Source organism: Felis catus, chromosome C1, assembly GCF_018350175.1.
Source record: "Felis catus isolate Fca126 chromosome C1, F.catus_Fca126_mat1.0, whole genome shotgun sequence".
Classification (NCBI taxonomy): domain Eukaryota; kingdom Metazoa; phylum Chordata; class Mammalia; order Carnivora; family Felidae; genus Felis; species Felis catus.
In genome coordinates, this window is record NC_058375.1 from 17,394,832 (window position 1) to 17,415,318 (window position 20,487).

Here is a 20,487-nt window from a genome sequence, read left to right on the forward strand (position 1 = left end):
AGGACAGGTAGCTCAGCCTATGTAACATGCCTGGCAGGAGCCAGGAGACCGCGGAGCAGGGCACAAAGGGCACTGGGTTCTAGTCCAGGCCCTGTTGATTACTCACTGAACAACCCTCACCAAGCCCCTCTCCCTATCAATCACACAGTCTTTTCTTTAAACGAAACCTTGCAGGCAAGACCGATACGTAAATCTGGTACGGGGCGCCTGACTGTGGCTCAGTCAGTGGAGCATGCGACTCTTGATCTCAGGGTTGTGAGTTTGAGCCCCGTGTGAGGTGTAGAGATTACTCACAAACAAAATCATATACAAAAACATATGTATATGTAAATCTGGCAAAAGCAGAGCTGGTTGGAGATGGTCAGCAGGGTGGGGCTTACTCCTTCCACTTGGTAGGTGATGCCCTGCAAGGCTGAGGGCTTAGTCAAGGGAACTCAGGAAGACGCAGACCATGTGGTGGCCCCACATCAAATTGCTAGGAAGACTGCGTGCGTGGCCACGCCCCTCTCTGGGCCTCTAAAGAGAGCAGATGGCCACGCCCACCACAGCTCCCACCCCCCCCCGGGGGGGGGGCGGGGGGGGGAGGGTCTACAGGCACAACAGCAGTAGAGACCTGAGCGCTGCTGGAGTGGGGAGTCCTGGCCTGCCTTCAGCCTCCCTGGGGCTGGAGGAACAATAAAGCTCCAGGATCTCCTTCTTAGAATTGAACCTACAGAAGTAATGATTCTGGGAGAGAGCAAACATTTAGTTCCAAGGATGCTTCCCCAAAGTCAGGGGCGGAAGAAATACATCACGGATCATGCGTATGTTGAAACACAGTGTGCCCATTTAAGTGACGATGTATATGAATATGCAATGATGTGGAAAGAGGGTCATGATGCATTTTAAGTTTTATTTTTATTTTCTTATTTATTTTGAGAGAGACAGAGAGAGAGAGAGAAAGCATGAGTAGGGGTGGGGCAAAGAGAGAGGAAGCGAGAGAGAATCCCAAGCAGGCTCCGCACCGTCGGTGCAGACAGAGCCTGATGCGGGACCGAACTCATAGGCCGTGAGATCATGACCTGAGCGGAAGTCAGAGGCTTAATGACTGAGCTACCCAGGCGCCCGGGTCACAGTGTATTTTTAAGTAAAGAAAACTCAATATGATTATTATGTTCTCAGTCTTGTAAAAAATATTTCTTTATATATAGGAAAATGACTAGAAAGTTGTTAATCCTCTGGTCTTGGAAATTAAGCTTTTCCGGGGCTTAATGTCCGGAAGCATCCAACTCCTGATTTCTGTCAGGTCATGATCTCATGGTTTGTGAGTCTGACCCCCTTGTCTGGCTCTGTGCTGACAGCACAGAACCTGCTTGGGATTCTCTCTCCCTCTTTCTCTCTCTCTCAAAATAAATAAGCTTTTTTTTTTTTTTTTTTTTTTTAAGAATTTTCCTCTTGGTCTTTGGTAGTTTCCCCTCCTCCCACTTTTTTAAGCGACAAAACCAGAGCATCCGCCCATACTATGTAAAAACACTCAAATAACAGAAGTACTAGCTGTTCCCCACAGGGCCCTCATCCTCTCCTAAGGATAATTAAAGTTTTTTCTTCTTTCCTCCTCATTGCCTGAGTTATTCACAAGGGACACATACTGCTTTTGCAAAATGCAAGAGAAGACAACAGTTTACAAATAGTAAACAGAGCTCTGAGGTACGGCGGGCCTGGCCGGGCCCTGGCAGAGTCCTATAGGCAGGGCCCGAGGAGTCTCTGCTCTGGGGGGATTGGTTCCCTCTGTCCCCATGATGGGCCAGTAGCCAGTGAGAGGTCTGGAGCATCGTGAGGCGCGCACAAGAGGCGTGGGTCTGACACTGACTCCCTTTCCTCCTCTATGTCCGACTAAACGCTTACAAATAACCACCTGGTGTTGCAGAAAGAGGATGAAGGGGCGGGAACCCCAGCTCCGCCTCCGCCTCACCGTGTGGCCTTAGGCAGGCGACTTAACCTGTCTGAGCCTCCCATTCCTCCTGACGCTTGGGATGCTAACACCTCCCGCACAGGCTGGGTGGTTGTGGAGACTTACTGGCATGCAGCCTTTCCCTCTCTCTGCCCACTTCTAGCACCACTGAGCAGATGGGTCTCTGAGAGCAGGATCTCGAGGACCCTTCACAGCTGCCCCCCTTTGGTGCTCCTGCAGTCCAGCCCCCAGACTCCTGTCAGGCCTGGGCATAGATCACCTCCTGTAAATGCCTCCAGAGAGTGGGATGGCGGGTGCCGGGGTGGCTCAGTCAGTTAAGCTGAACCAGCTTCGGTTCAGGTCACGATCTCACAGTTCGTGAGTTCGAACCCCGCGTCGGGCCTCGTGCGTCCAGGCTCAGAGCCTGGGGCCTGCTGCAGATTCTGTGTCTCCCTCTCTCTCTGACCCTCCCTGGCTCACACTCCCTCTATCTCAAAACTAAATAGACATTAAAAAAAAAAAATGTTAGAGAGTGAGATGCCATGCGCTTTTGGGTGACATGTCCTGGCAGCACTGAGGTTCTCCGCCTGTCCAGCCTCCTTCTGCAACACAAGAGTCGCTCCCCTGGGCAAACCACCCTGACCGCGGCCACTTACATTTTGGCTTCGTAGTCCTTCCACGCCTTCTCCAGCTGCTTTTTGGAATCCTGTGGTTTAAAAAGAACAATTTGCCCAGGGGCGCCTGGGTGGCGCAGTCAGTTAAGCGACTGACTCTTCTCGATTTCAGCTCAGGTCACGATCTCACGGTTTGTGAGTTGGAGCCCCGTGTGGGGGAGCCTGCTTGGAATGCTCTCTCACTGCCCCTCCCCCACTTACACATGGGAGTGTGCGTGCGCGTGCACGCACACACACACACACACACACACACACACACTCTCTCTCTCTCTCGCTCAAAATAAAAAACTAAACTAAAAAAAAAAAAAAAAAAAAAAAAAGAACAATTTGCCCAAAGGGGCACTTGGGGGCTGGAATCAACAGTATGCTTTGCTACCTTTAGGGGGACCCTGTGTTTTCATGCTCCCCTATGCTGCTCAGAGCCATACTCCAACCAACCCCTGCCCCCATAGCCCTTACTGTAAACCTCACCCCCCGAAACGAGACCCGACCAGCACCATTTCTCAGGACTGAGCCCCTTCTCCCACCTGACCTCTTCCTATAGCTGCTAAGAATCAGCTGGGTTTGGTGGGCCTTGGCCTGAGGTACGGGAAGAATTTTGAGTCCTCTTTCTCAGAAGGCAGAGATCGCCATGAGAATGAGGAAGTTGGAAGTCAGACTCCTCCCCTAACTTTATCCCACCCTTTCTTGTGCCTGGAACCAGATCATCCTCTCCACAGGAAGGGTACACGTAGAGGGACACACGCACAGAGAGGCTGAGGAGTCTACTCAGGGCCACACAGCAAGCCGGTGGGACCCGGCTGATCTCTGGCCTGGTTTGCCTGAGCCTCATCCAGCTGGAGTGCTCACACCCTCCAGAACTGTCCCCGTCAGCCAAGTAAAAAAGCTGCCTGGCTGGTTTGGGCGGTTCCCAGGCTGGTGGCCGGCCTAAGGCAAGAGGGAAGTCTCTGGAAGGAGGACAGCTTCTCTCCCGGGCCTTCTGGGGCAGACTTCTCGGGGAGATTATTCTGTCGCTTTGGGTTCTGCTCTGCCTGGAGGCTAGAGCTGCCAGGCGCAGAGAGCAGCCAACACTGGAGTCGGCAGCCCCAGATCCCACCCTGGCTCCTCGGACGAGCCAGGTGACCTGTCAACAGGTTACCAAACTCCCTGGGCCTCGATCTCCTCAACTGCAGAACAGGGACGGCAGTACCCACAGAACCCACCTCGTAGGGTTGTTGTAAGAATTGCCTGACCCGTTTCCCGTAAGGGCCCCGGCAGACAACAGTTCAGCCATCCCAGACTGACCCCAAGCCAGGTCTTCCTGCCCCTCCAAGGGTCAGCACTCCCACTGTGACAGCCTCACCTGACCTCCGGCTTCAGCCCAGCCCTGTCTGCCCTTCGGTCCCCTGCCCACCTCTTTCTTACTCCATCCCATCACCTCTGGGCACCTCCACTCCCCGAATGGAAACTCACCTGTCGCCCGTCCCTCAGTTGCCCCTTCAATAGACTGTCCAGGGGGAATGAGACAATGTTGTTCAGATTCTGAACCTGGAAAAAGCAGAGACCCCCATCCCCCATCTTGGGTGACCATCTGTCGAGCTCCAAGGAGCTACAGGGCACAAGGAAGGGTCAGAGGGAAAAAGAGGGCCCTGGGGTGAGGGTGGGGGGCAGAAGGGGTAGCAGAGCCGGCCCCTGAAAGCGCTCTTTCCCCTTCTCCTGACTAACCCCGGCCTCATCGCCTCACAGCTGGCCACGGTCAGCCCATCTCCATTCCTCTGCCACGAGCACCCTCCCCTCGCCCCTCTGACTCTGAAGTGGCCATCTGCTGTTTGTGTCTGGCCAGCTCCTCTCCCCCTATCATGTGGGGAACCCTTTCCCCTGTGGTCATGTGAGGTAAACACAGGAGTCAGAGCTGACCAGAGCACCCCATCCTTGGGCAATAGGGATTGGCTCAGGTGCGCAATTCGAGCTGGCCAATCAGGACCCTTCCTGGAACTTTCTGCCAGAGTCCTGGGAGAAACACTGGGTCTTTCTTCTGGTGAGACTGTGAATCTGGGTCTGCTGGGCCATCCTGCCCACTGAGCAGACACAGAGAGAAACTAAGAGAAAGAGAAGAAGCCTAAAGCCAGTTGCAAACCTGGATTTCCCATTACGGGGGCCAGTGAATTCTCTTTATAACAAATCCTAGTTTGAAAAAAAATTTTTAATGTTTATTTTTTTATTTTTTATTTTTGAGAGAGAGAGAGAAAGACAAAGTATGAGCAGGGGAGGGGCAGAAAGAGAGGGAGACACAGACTCTGAAGCAGGCTCCAGGCTCTGAACTGTCAGCACAGAGCCCGACACGGGACTCGAACTCACGAACTGCGAGATCATGACCTGAGCCAAAGTCAGACACTTAGCCGACTGAGCCACCCAGGCGCCCCTAAAAAATCCTGGTTTGAATTGAGTTTCTATCATTTGGCAACCCAAATTGCCTGTCTGATATTTTAGTTCACCTTTCAAAGTATAGCTTGGGTCTCCCCTCCTCCAGGAAGCCTTCCTGATTGCTCCTCCCCATGGCCTACGCTGACCTTCCCCTTTCTGAACCATGGCAGCCTCTGACCCAACTCGCTGGGTCCTCGAGTTTGTGCCAAGCTACTGGTAATGCTTGGTGTCGTCCCACATCTCAGCTCCTGTCTCTCCCACTAGACTATGGCTCTCTAAGGCATTAGCCTCTTCCCTGTGTCACCAGCCCCTCATACGATGCCCAGCACAGAGTAGACCCTCAGCAAAGCTTAGTTTGACTGAAAACAGCAGGAGGAGAGGTCAAGACAAAAGAGGTCACTAATTCAGTTGAACTCAAACACTGAAGCCCTACATACGGGACAGTGTGTGAGGCAGTGCTACGCAGAGAGGTACAATCATGACAGGTGGCAATATTATCTATCACTAACTGCGCGCTTACTCTGGGGTAGGCACTTAACTTGCGTCACCTCATTATAACTCTGTGAGGTGGGTACCATTATGAGCACAATTTTACAGACGGGGCCCAGGCAGAGTGAGTGACTTGGCCAGGGACACCCACCCAGAGAGCCGCAGAGCAGGGTCCGAGTCTAAGCCTGAGGTCTGGGGGCTCAACCACCGAGCAAACTGCGTCTCAGAGATGATGCAGCCAGGGCCTGGGCAAGGGAGGGACTGGAGCCATGACAGCCAGTCCCAAAGCCATGGAGCCTGGGGAGCGACGGGATTTCCTGAGGTGCTACAGCCAGGCTTGAGTTCAGACACTGGAGCCGGACAACCTGGGTTCAACTCCGGCAGCGTGAACTTGGGCCAGGTGCTTAACCTCGTGCCCTAGTTTCCTAGCCCGTAAAGCGGGGAAGACAGTAAAACCAAACCCACAGAGCTGTGCTCCAGGATTGGATGAGTTAACCCACGTGAGGCACCGAGAACCGTGCCTGTTCAGGGGAACAGCTTCTATCTTGGACCACGTGCAGGAGCCGAGAGGCTTGTTGAGGGGAGGTCGTTCCCAGGCTTTGTGGACACAGCAGATGCGGTTGGGAAAGCAGAGGGCAAAGAGGGTTACGGGGAGGCAGTGGTACAAAGGCAGGAACCCCAGGCTCTGCCTCCCTTCTCCCGAACCTCCTCCAGGAAGCCCTCTCTTCGTGGGGCTCTTCCCCTCTGTGAGGCCCATCTGCTGCTGGGTACTCGCACAGAAGAGAAAGAGGAGGGCAGGGTCAGAGGGAAGGCGGGAAAGAGAAGACATGGGGGAAAAGTCAGAGGAGAAGAGGAACGCAAATGGTAGGTCAGAACCGGAAAGGGAACTGGGTCTCTGGTCAAGGTCAGGGGAGACTGGAGGTCAAGGGCAACCCCAGAGAAGGGTGGAACCTTTCTCAGTCAGGTTCTTAGGCCCATTTGATGTACCCTGAGCCTAGGCTAAGGGCTGGGTGAGAAAGGAACAGGGCCTCACCAGGTTCTTGAAAAGTGCAGCCACCTCGCGGGTGAACACGGCCAAGTTCAGGAAGCCGGTGGACAGCTCATGACTGTTTTGGGACAAGTGGCTGTTGCCCAAGGACTCTACAGCCTCTCGGTACTGCTCCTCATTCTCCACGTGGCCTGTGGAGGCAGAGAGAAAGGCAGAGTTCGTTCCATGCTAGGGCTGGGGCTGGGGAAGGGGCTCCTTGGCCAGGCTGGGCGTCAAGCAGGCTCACTCACCAAGGCCGGAGCTGTGGATCGCCCGCACAGCTTTCTTTATTCTCTGCAGGATGGCCTGGTCTCCTTCTAGGATCTGGAAGCAAATGTGGATAGAGTTCAGGGATGCCCAGCTGGGAGGAGTGCCAGACTCCATGATCCCACCCTCGAAACACACGTATAACGTTTCTTCCCCGGGGTCCCCCTGCACCCCCCACCAAACATAAATAGACCACCGTCTTCCACCCAGACCACATGGGAAACATAGATCGGGCACACCACTCCAGAAGACCACAGACTTTTCTCCCCAACTCCAGTGCAGGCCAGCTAAACACAGCGATTGCAAGGCATGTGGCACAGTGGGGACAGCCAGACCTGGATTGGAACCCCGACTCTGGCACTACCTACTGCGTCAATCTAGACAAACCTGTTAACTTCTCTGAGCCTTGGGTACCTTGTCTGCAAAATGGAGATGATACTATAGACCCCTGGAGGTGCTGAGCAAATGGATTGGTTTTACAGATATATACAAAACGCTTGGGGCGCCTGGGTGGCTCAGTTGGCTTAGCATCCGACTCTTGATTTCGGCTCAGGTCAGGATCTCGTGGTTCGTGGGATGGAGTCCCACATCGGGCTCTGTGTTGTACACGCAAAACGCTTAGCAAAAGACCAGAGGAGAGAACGTGGACATCTCTATTCTCGAAGACAAATCCCAGGCTCAGGAAGCAGAAGGGGCCGCACTCGACCCCAACTGGAAAGAACTGGTGGGACAACCATCTCTGCGGGTTGCGGAACAGACAGCAGACTGTGGGGAAGGCCAGGAGATGTGATGGTGAGAAGCAGGACTCGAGTGCCTTGGGCAGGGGGGGCTCGGCTCAGCTCAGATCAAAACCTCCCAGACACACTCCTCTTTCAGTTGGGGTACAGAAGCCCCAACCCCATGGAGCCCTTATGAAATGCTTCGTTAAGCTGGAAATTATAGAATGTCAGGGCTGAGAAGGGCTGATAGAACCACAGATGAGGAAACTGAGGCCAAGAGAGGGGAGCGCCTTGCCCGGAGTCAAACAGCGGGGCAGGAGAGAGCTGGGTTTCCAGGGGCTGCTCCAGTACTGTGCTTCACCCACACACCCAACCACATGCCGCAGCCCCGCCCTGACCCCAGCCCCACCTCTTTTGTCCCGTGACCAAAAAAGGGATCAGAGTTTATTTTCAAAGAGTTACCTTCAACGTGACCAGGGTCAGCAAACACATTTGGCATAGTATCTCCAAAGATTCTAAGTGATACTCACAGGAGGACACGCACAGGGCCGACCTCAGGGGCAATGTGGGGTGTTCTCCGAAGCCTCTGGCATGTAGGGAGCCTCTAGAGGGAGGGGGGTCTGGGTTTGAAGCTCAGTTCCCCTGCCCAGGTGCTCTGTGACCTCGAGCAAGTTGCCTATTTGCTCTGAGCTTCCTGATTAGCTATCTGGAAAATGGAGGAAATCCTGAGTATGAACATCATGCGTGGGACCAATGGAGGCTCATCCCAGGGATGAAGAAAAGAGTCAAGGATTTAGGGAGATGGGGGGAGAGGAGGCCATATTTGAATCAGCTAAAGAACTAAGACATTCTACTGGAGAAACAAAGACGAGGGGGAGGACAGGGACATCACTACAGTTCCCAAAGACCTAGGTGAGGGAATATGTGTTCGCCAAAGCCCTCGATCCCCACCTCGAGACTTGAAAGGGAAAGCTAAGAGATGATTAATTTAAGGAGCTGTGACTTTACTCCAAACGACAGCGTAGGTTAAAGATATGAACAAATTCCAAAGAGATTTAGAAAACTCCCTAGAAGGCAGATCCGTGCGCTTAGCATACAGAAAATACCCAATAATTGTTTACCTAAATGAATGACGTTTTGCAAAGTCCTGGGACCTGCACCTAAGAAGTCTGTGTCCGTGATACTTTTCGGAGAGTCTCCCCATCCCACGACACAGATTCTCTGAAAACTGCCCTCCTCCCCTCTAGCGGTGGGCCCTTGTCACCTTGTTTGTTGTAGCCACAGTTGACTGGACTAGGGTGGACACTTGACCCAAGCTGGCCCAACCAGCTTCTCTCTCCAAGGAATTCGGAATCAGGCTCTGGGAAGTTAGCTAACGGATCTGAAGTACTGAAGCTGGGACATCTTTCCCACCGTGTGCAAAGAGAAAAGAACAAAGCAGACGTACAAAAGAAGCAAACGAGACCCATGCGGCCACAGAAAAGCACTAGAAAAATGCTGCTCTGGTTTCTGACACTTCTCCCGATCCTGCACCCTGAGAGGCTCCTCTACACTTCCTGTCCTTGGGTCTTCATGAAATATCCCCGAATCCATCCAACAAATTCCCCTAAGTGCTTAAGCTGGTTTGAGAGGATCTCTCTTCCCTACAGAGACTGCTGGTTGGCTCCCAGCGTCCATTCTCTCTTCTTCCTTGGCAAAAAGAACCCTGGCTTTTCCGACGGCCACTCGGCCACTCGCAATAGAGACATTTCCCAGCCTACCTTGCGGGTGAATATGGTCATATGACGAAGTGCTGACCTATGTAATACAACGGAGATTTCATTTGTTAGCTTTCAGAAAGTATTCTTAAAAGGAAGGGGGAGCCCCTGGGTGGCTCAGTTGGTTGAGTGTCTGACTCTTGATTTCGGCTCAGGTCACGATCCCAGGGTTGTGGGATCGAGTCCCACATCGGACTCTGTGCTGACAGCACAGAGCCTACTTATGATTCTCTCTCTCCCCCTCTCTCTGCGCCTCGCCCCCTCAAAACGAATAGATTAAAAAAGGGAAAGGAAGGACTACACACCTATTAAAATGGCCCAAAGCCAAAACAATGACAACACCAAATGCTGATGAGGATGTGGAGAAACAGAACTCTCTTTCACTGCTGGTGGGAAGGCAAAACGTCACAGCCACTTTGGTAGACAGCTTGGCAGTTTGTTACCAAACTAAACATACTCTTACCATACAACCCAGCAACTGCACTCCTTGGTATTTACCCAAATGAACTGAAAGTCTATTGCCACATAAAAACTTGCACATGGATGTTTACAGCAGCTTTATCCATAACTGCTAAAACTTGCAGACAATGGCATATTGTTTAGCACTAAAAAGGAGCTCCCAAGTCACAAAGGACACAAAAGAACCTTAAATATGTATTTCTGGCTGGCTCAGTTGGTGGAGCACGTGACTATGGATCTCAGGGTTGTGAGTTCGAGTCCCATGATGGGTGTAGAGATGACTTAAAACTAATTTTTTTTAAAGATGTATATATATTACTGAGTGAAAAAAGCCAATCTGAAAAAATTGCATAGTGATTCCAACTATGGGACGTTCTGGAATAGGCCAAAGTGTGGAAACGATCAAAAGATCAGTGGTTGCCAGGGGAAGAAGGGATAAACAGGTGGAGCACAAGGGACTTTTTTTTTTTTTTTAATTTTTTTTTCAACGTTTTTATTTATTTTTGGGACAGAGAGAGACAGAGCATGAATGGGGGAGGGGCAGAGAGAGAGGGAGACACAGAATCGGAAACAGGCTCCAGGCTCTGAGCCGTCAGCCCAGAGCCCGACGCGGGGCTCGAACTCACGGACCGCGAGATCGTGACCTGGCTGAAGTCGGACGCCCAACCGACTGCACCACCCAGGCGTCCCCACAAGGGACTTTTAGAGCAGTGAAACGATTCTGCATGGGCCTGCTCATGGATACGGTCACTATGCATTTGTCAAAACTCATAAAATGTACAATACCGAGAGTGAACCTTAACATAAACTATGGATTTGGGGTGATAACGACGTGTCAGTGTAGGCTCACTGATTATAACAAATGTGCCACTCCGGTGTGGGATAGTGATAGTGTGGGAGATTACTTGTGGAGTAAAAGGTATATAGGAACTCTGTACTTTCCACTCAATTTTGCTGGGAAGCTAACAGTGCTCTAAAAAATAAAGTGTTTTTTTAAACAAAGAGGGGGAAAAAAAGAAAAGGATAAAAGGAAGAGAGGGAGGGGTACCCTCTGTCATAACTTTCTCTTGGCTGGAATGCATTTGTGATGTCTGGAGCTCAGGCAGCCATCTTGGACCACGACATAGAGGCCACCTGTTATGGACGGTGGAGCAAGAAAGTAGTAGCCTTGTCCTGGTGATTGAGGAACCACCCTATCAGCCCTGGGCCACTTATTTGTAAACATTTATAAAAGAAATAAATGTCTATCTTATTTTAGCCACGTTATGCGGGATATGTTGTCATTCGTGACTGAAGCTAGCTCCCACTTGCCTACGGGTAGGCAAGCCACCCTAATGACCAATAAACTATCACTTGATGCCCTTGTCAGACATATCTCAGGAAATGGCTTCCTGGCAAGATACCATTTCTGCCCCTACTGCTCTTAGCAACCAAGGTTCACATAGCTATTCATTCATTCATTCATTCACTCACTCACTCACTCACTAGTTACTGTGTGCCTGCGTTCACACTCTGTGTAAAAGACACAGACTTTGGGGCGCCTGGGTGGGTCAGTTGGTTAAGCGTCCGACTTCAGCTCAGGTCATGATCTCACAGTCTGTGAGTTCAAGCCCTGTGTCGGGCTCCGTGCTGACAGCTCAGAGCCTGGAGCCTGCTTCGGATTCTGTGACTCCTTCTCTCTCTGCCCCTCCACCTCTCACGCCCTGTCTCTCTCTCAAAAATAAGTCAACATTAAAAAAAAAAAAAAAAGACAGACTCAGCTCTCAGGGACATCACCATCTAAGGGGCAAAGAGCCAAGGAAACAGACACCTGCAATGTGACTATGGCTATAATGTAAGGTGGACAAGGCACTCGGGAGCCCAGGAGAAGGGCAGCCGTGTCTGCTTAGGAAGAACAGAGAAAGTCTTATTCGGTGATGCTTGACTATGGGCCCGGGACAGGCAGGAAAGAGACTAAGACTGCACGGTGAGGTGCTGTGGGGAGTACGTGATAGAAATGGTAGGATTGCTGGAGGAGAAAGGCTTGCCCTGGAAGAACCTGGAAGAATGGGAAAGGAGAGGAACATTGTTCATTCATTCATTCGTTCGTTCCAACAAGCACCTACCGGTGCCTATTTTAGCCAGGCATGGCCCTTTCCTTCAAGAGGCTCCCAGACACATAGCCACACAAGTGCCTGAAGTGGGCACAAAGAGGGGAGAGTTCTGATCACCCTTTTCCCAAGAAAATATTTGCACACCATTCATACTAGGGTATCAACGGCTGATAACAACTACCCTCTATGATATAATGGGGCAAAGACTTAAGCTAAAGAAATACAGTTGTGTTTTTTTGAGAGGGAGAACGGGTGGAGGGGCAGAGAGAGAGAGAGAGAGAGAGAGAGAGAGAGAGAGAATCCCAAGCGTGCTCCACACTCAGCACAGAGCCCGACACAGGGCTCAGTCTCTTGCTCCTGAGATCATGACCTAAGCCTAAATCAAGAGTTGGACACTTAACCGACTGGGCCACTCAGGCACCCCTAGAACTATAGTTTTAAGGAGGAAATTCGGATCATAGCCTGGGGATGGGAAGATATCTGGGGAAAGGCACAGAGGTTTCCAGACCTCCTGTAATGACCCTACCATAGCACAATGAGTCGCAAGCTGAGATTCTAACCCCATTCTCCTTAAAACTATCTCCCTGGGCAATACTAGACCAGCAGTGCTCCAAACGTCCTCTTCTTTAAAGTAGAAAAATGATATCATACGGGGAGAAAATCCATCCTCTCCTTCACTCACAGAGTCACTGGTGAGGCTTGTATGAGATCGCAGACACGGCAGCACGTGCCAAGCCCTGAGGCATGTGGTTTGCTTTCTGCCTCTGTATGAGGTCAGCCCTCCTTCTCCGTGTCGAAGACTGGCTAGGTTAGAAAAAACAAAAATCAGCCTCTGGATTCAGGTGGGTCCATTTAATCCTCAAAGTGGGGTCTCTGAACCAGCAGCAGCAGCACCACCTGGGACCTTGGAAGAGATGCAAATTCTTCGGCTGAATCAGGAAATCTAGGGGAGGGGCTCAGCGATTTATGCTTTAACAAGCCCTCCAGGTGAATCTGGTGCATGCTAAAGTTTGGGAATCAGATTCTATCAGAGACACAGTAAATCATCACTGCTAAAAGTATGAGGCTGGCCCCAAACTATCTAGCTTTGAATTCCAGCTCCACTAGGCACCTGCTGTGTGACTTCTCCATGCCTCAGTGTCCCCATTCACGAAATGAGGTTGATAATAGTTTCTCCTGCATAAGGTTGTTGGAGAGATGAAATGAATCCACATAGTAAAGTGCTCAGAACCTATCATTTCATAGCTAATAATGTGACTTATTCCAAAATGAACCTGAATTGGCTTGGAATTTCTCAATCTTCCTTGAGCTAATTAAAGGTCTTCTCCCCACCCTGCCATGATCCTGCTCAACAAGATGTGGGAATGACAGGTGCAGAGGGGCCACAGTGGAGCCTCTGCCACGGGGCAGTCATATACAAGATGCCACATGTTCTGAATCCACATTTCTTGTCCCCTTCCCAGCCACCCTTTGAGGCAGGCATCGCCACTGGCATTTTATAGATGAACCTGCTAGAGGAAGGAACAAGTCCAGGTATGTTCTGGTCCCATAATTCTGAACGGTGGTAGAGCTGTAATTTAAAACCGGGTCTGGCCAAATCCAGGGCTCATGTTCCTTCCACACCACCAAGCTGCCCCGCAGAGGTTAAGGGACATGGCTCCTTTGATATCAAGACCGGATCTGCCTCTGAATCTGAACCCCAACTCAAGAACCTCTGCCATATCCTCTCACCATCCCCCAAACAGGGATGGGGCAGGGAGAGACAAGGGCTATCCTACTGAAGAGAATGTAGACTTGTTCAAATTGGACCTGAGGGTTCCCAGGACTGAGAGGTGGAATTTAAGGAGATGGAAACAAATTTCAGCTCAAACAGAGGAAGGCGTTCCTAAGGAAGACTAAGCGGTGAGCTCCCCACCACTTGAAGTATGCAAGGACTTCAGGTGGGAGAGCATGACTCGGGCACTGGATTTGGGATCAGTAGTGATGGCTATTTAGATTTCTCTGAAATGGCTCCAAAGCCTGGGCAGGCATCGGGCAGAGGCAGGGGAGACGAGACACAAGACCATCAGGGACGTGACTAAACTTGGAAAACCGACTAGAGTCCTTTGGTCAGCCTTGCCTGGCTGGCCCGAGACAAAGCCTGAATTCCAGCTGGTGGCCCTGCCCTTTGTGCCCCTACTTCCCCCAGTGCCACTGCCCCCACCGTGCGCGCGCGTGCACACACACACACACACACACACACACACACACACACAGTGCTCTGGCTCGCTGATCCGTGTTCTCTGCAGGCAAAAGACCACAGATGGCAGCACTAGGGCCATGCCCAGCTGCCCTGCTTGGAAGGGCCTTCTGCTTGCCCCCCTCCTGGGTCAGGATTCATCAATAGGACCCATTCTTCATTCCTGTGATTTCCCAGAGCCAGCTGTGGTAACCATGACGACTCAGCCAAGGGAGCAGAGCAGCAAAAGCTCAGGCCTCGGGAGCTGCCGATTAAATTTCACCATTAGACATTCACTCCTTTGGACTATTATAATATGGGACATAGGCACCACTTTTGTGGCACCATTAATCAATCACAGTGTTTTTCCCACTGGAAAACCTGGATTCAGTTTATCATTCTGTTAAGACTACTCTTTTTTTTGTTTGTTTGTTTTGCTTTGTTTTAAGACGGCTCTTTAGGTAACAATGAAACTAGAGTTAGCACAGGAGATGAAAACCATTTTCCATCTTTGCTTTGGGCCATGACCTCGTCCCCCAGAGGACTAAGTCATGGAATATTAGAGATAATCTAACATTACCTTCTCATCTTACAGACTGCACAGCGAAGACTCGGATGAGTTTCTTGCCCCGGGTCTCACCAGAAATGCAAACGAACTAAGGAAAGCACACAAACCAACACTTTCACGGGGCTTTACAGTTTATAAAGCAGTTTGACATCCATCCTCTACGATTCCCAGCTTCCCAGCGGGGCAGTTGTTGCATTGTTCCCATCTGGCTGAAGAGTCAGTGAAGCTCAGGGAGGTGAAGGAAGTGGCCTGGGCTCACACAGCCACAAAGGAGAAGAAATGAACCTGGCACCCAAATCATTAGACTCTAACCCCCTTGTTCATGTCTAGTCTCTGGACCCCAGACCCGTGACATCCACAGAGTCACTACCGGGGCCCTACGAAGCCACACGTCCAAGAAGCACCCTAGACCAATAAAAACAGTCTCACAGATTAGCACGACCACATTCCACACCTGCATGCAGCTGTTATGATCAATAAGACACAAAAAAGCTTTAAAAGCACTCTTGAGGGTCGGCTGGACAGCTCAGTTGGTTAAGGGTCCAACTCTTGATTTCAGCTCAGGTCGCGATCTCACAGTTGGTGAGTCGGAGCCCTGCATCGGGCCGCACTGGCAGCACAGAGCCTGCTTGGGATTCTCTCTCTCCCTCTCTCTCTGCCCCATCCCTGCTCTCTCTCTCTCTCTCTCTCTCTAAATAAATAAAACATTAACATAACATAACATAACATAACATAACATAACATAACATAACATAACATAACAACATAGCATAACATAACATAAAAGCATTCTTGAATTCATGGTAACTTTCGGTCCTTTTCCAAATTTCTCAAGCAATACTAAAAGTATGACTTTGTGGGAAGGTCAATGAAACTTTGACATTAAAAAAGGATCACTCAAATCAACAGTTAAGCATCCGACTCTTGGTTTCAGCTCAGGTCATGATCTCACGGCTGGTGGGATTGAGCCCCATGTCAGGCTCTGCGCTGACAGTGTGGAGCCCGCTTGGGATTCTCTCTCTCCCTCTCTCTCTGCCCCTACTCTGCTTGTTCTAAGTAAATAAATAAACTTAATTAAAAAAATGTCTTAAAAGAGGGGTCCCCCCGTGAGGGGGCAGAATCTTGGCTCCTTTAAGCCTTGATGTCCACAAAGAAGATTAAATTATATGTGCTACATATTAAATGTGAAAATGAAAATACTATGTTTTAATGAGCAAGCCAAGTTACACTTATAATATTTATGAAATGATAAAATGCAAAAAAACAAAAGCCACCAAAAAACCCAGAAAAGGCCTTAGGGCTTCTCATTTCTACATCCAACTACCAATGTACAGGAAACACAGATGGAGACATTCATGACCCCACACCTGGGGAATGCAGCAGTGAGCACAGAGCGCGTGAAACTACAGAACAAGCCGCTGGTTTCTCTAACAAGGGGATCGTAGAAAACGAAACCACAAATTATGGAGGAGAAATCATAAGATGCTCAAAACACACACTGACCAAAGGCAATACTTGGACCTTACTTTGCTTTTTAAACTTTTTTAGAATTTCAGCAAATGCTTGGCATTTGCTTCAAAACTGAGAGTCGGGGAAGCAGGTGGGGATGAGGTCGGGGCAGGACCGGGTCACAGGTAAATGGAGGCCGTTCACCATCGTGTTCTGTCTCCGTGACAATTCTAAATTCTCCATAATCAGGAAAAAGCGAGAGCTAGTAGATGAAAAAACAAGATCGGCAAAATACTCATAGTTGTTGAAACTGGGCGAGTCTACTTTTGGGTATGTTTGAAGATTTCTACAGTACTGAGTTAATACAAGACAAGGGGTTCGAGGCGCCTGAATGGCTCAGTCTATGATCTTAGGGTTCGTGAGTTCAAGCCCCACATCAGACTCTGCACAGACAGCGCTGAGCCTGCTTGGGATTCTCTCTCTCCATCTTTCTCTGCCCCTCCCGTGCTTTCCTGAGCGTGCACACGCACTCTCTCTCTCTCTCCCTCTCTCTCTCTCTCAAAATAAGCAAATAACCATTAAAAAAAAAAGACAAGGGGTTCTTATATTCAGAGAGGTAGGGGACCACTGCACTAAGTTACTGAAACTAGCCTTTGACACCCTAGGTGCGCAGAGCTGACCCCTTTCAATGGACAGCTGTCTGGGCATAGCTTTCGACAAGGGGGATGGGATGCGAGAGTGGGTTTGGAGACGTTGGCCTGAGGGAGGCCAGGGGCCTGGGGCCCAGGGCCAATGGAGGGCAAGGATCAGGCAGAAGGGTCTTTGAGAGGCAGGCAGGAAGGGGTAAAGGCTGACCTTCTGGCTCGAGGCAGCCTCCACACTCCATGGCCTGATTACAAAAGGGCACACCGTGGAAAAAGCGCATGATGTGAAGGGAGGAGGCCTGGGTTCTATCCCAGACCCAATTTCTCACCCGCTCCGAGACCCTGAGCAAGTCCCCAGCGTCTTCGGGAGTAGGCTCTCCACCTGCAAAGCGGGAACGACAGTCACTGCTGCTCCGGTCCCCTCCCACTGAGAATGGAGTCATAAAGACCGGGGAAGTTGATAGCCCATGCAAACGTGAGCGGTCCTCTTCATGTCAGGCTCTGATGGTTTCCTTTTTCTCATCCACCTGCCCAACCACCAGATCCAGAGAAAGGAGGGGAGCCCCACTGGGCCCTTCCTGGGTGGTCTGCAAGGAAGGGAAAGGGTGGGGTTGAGAAGTATTTGCAGCGTCCCCACCTCGGTCAGCTCCACGCTCTGGACGCTCAAATCTACAAACCCGCCCTCTCCACCCAGCGGGAGCAGCTGCGATGAGGTCTCTCACGGTCACTGGCACATAGAAGGAGCTCGTTCGCACACACCGAGCACCTACCTGCCTGTACCCAAAGCCCTGTGTGGGTGCTGGGGACAGAGGGACATCAGCTCAGGCCCTGCCCTCGAGGTCTCCGGTGTGGGAGATACGCCACGATCGCTAACAGCTGAAGAGGCGCTTGGCGAACGCAGAGCAGAAGGAGTCCGTGTGGGGACACAGAACGGAGCAGCCACAGCCACCGTACACTGAGATGAAGTGATGCTTCACCAGGGCCTCGAAAACCAGGAGACGTCAGTGGAACAAAGAGAGGCGGGGGGGGGGGGAAGACGATTCTAACAGACGGGAGGTACCTGGCAAAGTCCCTGGAAGGCACGCTTCCCACATTCGGGGACCAGCCAGGAGCTTCGCGAAGCAGCACTTACCAGGGCCGGGGTGTGGTGAGCAGTGAGGCCCAGGGCCGAGCAGGGCCCAGAGTGACCCACTGGGAGGCCACGCTTGCAGTGAGAGTTGAGCAGATGCTCCTATCACTACTGGACGCCAGGCTTGTTGTGACAGACTTTGGGTTTTTTTTAACTTTATTTACTAAGTAATCTCTACCCCCAGCGTGGGGTTCAAACTCACGACCCCGAGCTCACGAGTTGCACGATCTACTACATGACACACTTTGTACCAGTTCACGTAATCCTCTCAACAACCCAGGAGGTTTTACGGATGAGGAAAAAGTGAGGCCCCGGGAAGTCCTGGCTTTTGCCCAGGCTCGCGCAACTAGTGAGTAGAGGAACCTAGACATACACCAAGGGCGTCAGGCTCCAGAGTCCAAACTTTTTTTTTTTAACGTTCATTCATTTTTGAGAGAGAGACACAGTGTGAGCCAGGGAGGGGCAGAGAGAGAGGGAGACACGGAATCCGAAGTGGGCTCCAGGCTCTGAGCTGTCGGCGCAGAGCCCGACCTGGGGCTCGAACTCACAAACCGCGAGATCATGACCTGAGCCGGAGTCGGACGCTCAACCGAATGAGCCACCCAGGCGCCTCCAGAGTCCGAACTTTTAACCAAAGCCCTCGGTTTTATCCCACAAGTAATGGGGAGCGCCTGCAGGGCTCTGGACAAGAGAGGAGGGACTTGGTAAATTCTCACGGTAGAAAGATCAGCTCTAGGACTTGGCTGCAGACCAATGCCCAAGTGCAAGAAAGGGGTACAGACGCGTCCCCCAGGCACGACAGGGTGATGGGGAACACGGCCTGACCCAGTGCAAAGCAGATCACACAACGGGAAGGACTTGGATTCCAAGGTCCCAGGATGAGTCTACTTATTAATATGAATCCAACCACCCCCCTGCTTACTGAGTGAGCACTTTGGGGCACACACTTTATTTTTACCTCATGTATCCTTCCCAGCAACACTGTGAGGTAGCTATTATCCTTCCCATTTTACAGATGAGGCAACAGAGGCTGGGGTAGGTTGGTCAGCTGGCTCAAGGTCACGTAGGTAGCTCTAGGAAGCGTAGAGCCTTTAGCTTCCAGAATCTTCTCCCACTATCCCACACTACAGCCAACCAGGAGGGAAGTCCCAGCTGGCGGAACCTGTTCTCTCTGTAAGGAGTACTGTGGCCACATTTTGTCTAATGGTGGATGCCAGGCATCTTGAGAGGCGATACAGAAACATGCTGAGGGAAGGCAGAGGGACTGAATTTTAGGTGTGCCTCTGCCACTAGCCCCTCTGAGCAAGTTTCTTCCTCTTGTGCCTCAGTCTCCCCATCTGTACACCTTACAGCCGGCGGACACGGCTGCTAAATCCCCTTCCAGGTCAGTGCTCTGGGACTCAGAGTCCTGTTAATCGTACCTCGCGAGGCCACTCCAACCTCAGCCACCAGCAAGAGCACATCTCCAAATGGTTTTCATCTGGATAGGCAAGGCCGCCGCCCCCCAGGGCCCAAGAGTCGGTGGCGGGGCGGGGGGGGGGGGGCAGTCAGAAGGAGGTGCCAGAGAGCAGGGCAGGGCTCTTCCCAGCTTCCCCCTGCATCACCCATGTGGAGGGGCCCCAGCCCTGCCTGCCTGCGCTCCTGCACTGGCTAAGCTGCAAAGTCTGGGGCCAGCCCCCGGTCTACCCCTGCCCCTGGTGTGACCTTGTTCAGTCTCCTTTCCTCCCAGGCTGACTCCTCAACTCTCATCTGGAGTCTGGAATGAAGGGGTTGGGCGGGATGCGGAAGGCTCCTGCCAGCTCTGACATTTATTATTTCAGGGTCCCTCGGCCTCTTGCTGTTTTCCTTCCTGCGCTGCTGGAGCCCATGACCAGCCGCGGGCCCCCTCAGTTGGGCCCCTGCAGATGTCTCCCCAGCCAGGGAAGCTGCTAGGCCTCACTGGCTGCCCCTTGCAGGGTGTTGGGAAGTGGGGAGGGGGGGCTGCAGGAAGGGAGCCGCACCCTCGACGTAAGCCGAGGCCCCTGAAAACCCCAAGTTTCCTGGCTGGGATTTTCCTCGGGAGACTGCTCGGCAGTGATGAGCTAAGAGATCAAGAACTCTGCCGGACCGACCGCCTTAGATTCCCGTCTGGCTCCTGGCTCCAAGCCCTGAATTCCACCCAACTCTGCGGACAGCCTGGCCTGCCCTCCTGGATAGAGGAGGAGAGGGTCCCCTGCCTCCCATTTTCCGGGTTCCCTTACTGGCCTGGATGAATCCCTCCCTGTGCCCGACTGGATGTCCGTCACTAATCCCGTAAACCCCAGTCCTACCCAGCTCTGCACTGTCCTCAACACGCCAGGCTGTTCCCAGCCGCCTGGAGAGTCCCCCACCCCCAATCCATTCTATCGAGTAAGCACTTAGTCCTTCCTGACTCCACTTACAGGCCACCACCTCCCTACCTCAACAGCACCGGCCCTTCCAGAACGCATCCCTCCTGCCTTTATGCCACGCTATGCCCACTACACGTGTTTATCAGGACATTCATGGCCCTTATGTATCACGCACATCTGACTTCCCTATGGGGCTCAAAACTCTATAAAAGGGCAGGGACTGGCTCATCTGCCTTTGCATCCACAGCACCCAGCACAGGACCCGGCACATGAGTAGCAACAAACGTTTGTG

General features: G+C 51.8%; 1 protein-coding gene across 1 annotated transcript in view; it reads right to left on the reverse strand.

Moving 5' to 3' along the window:
• Nucleotides 1-20,487, reverse strand: part of ASAP3 (ArfGAP with SH3 domain, ankyrin repeat and PH domain 3) — a 48,590-nt gene that overhangs the window by 16,059 nt on the left and 12,044 nt on the right. The window contains 4 exon segments of the mRNA XM_023258299.2: nt 2,587-2,636; nt 4,057-4,131; nt 6,530-6,675; nt 6,775-6,847. Of these exon segments, the coding sequence (XP_023114067.2) occupies nt 2,587-2,636; nt 4,057-4,131; nt 6,530-6,675; nt 6,775-6,847 (344 nt within the window).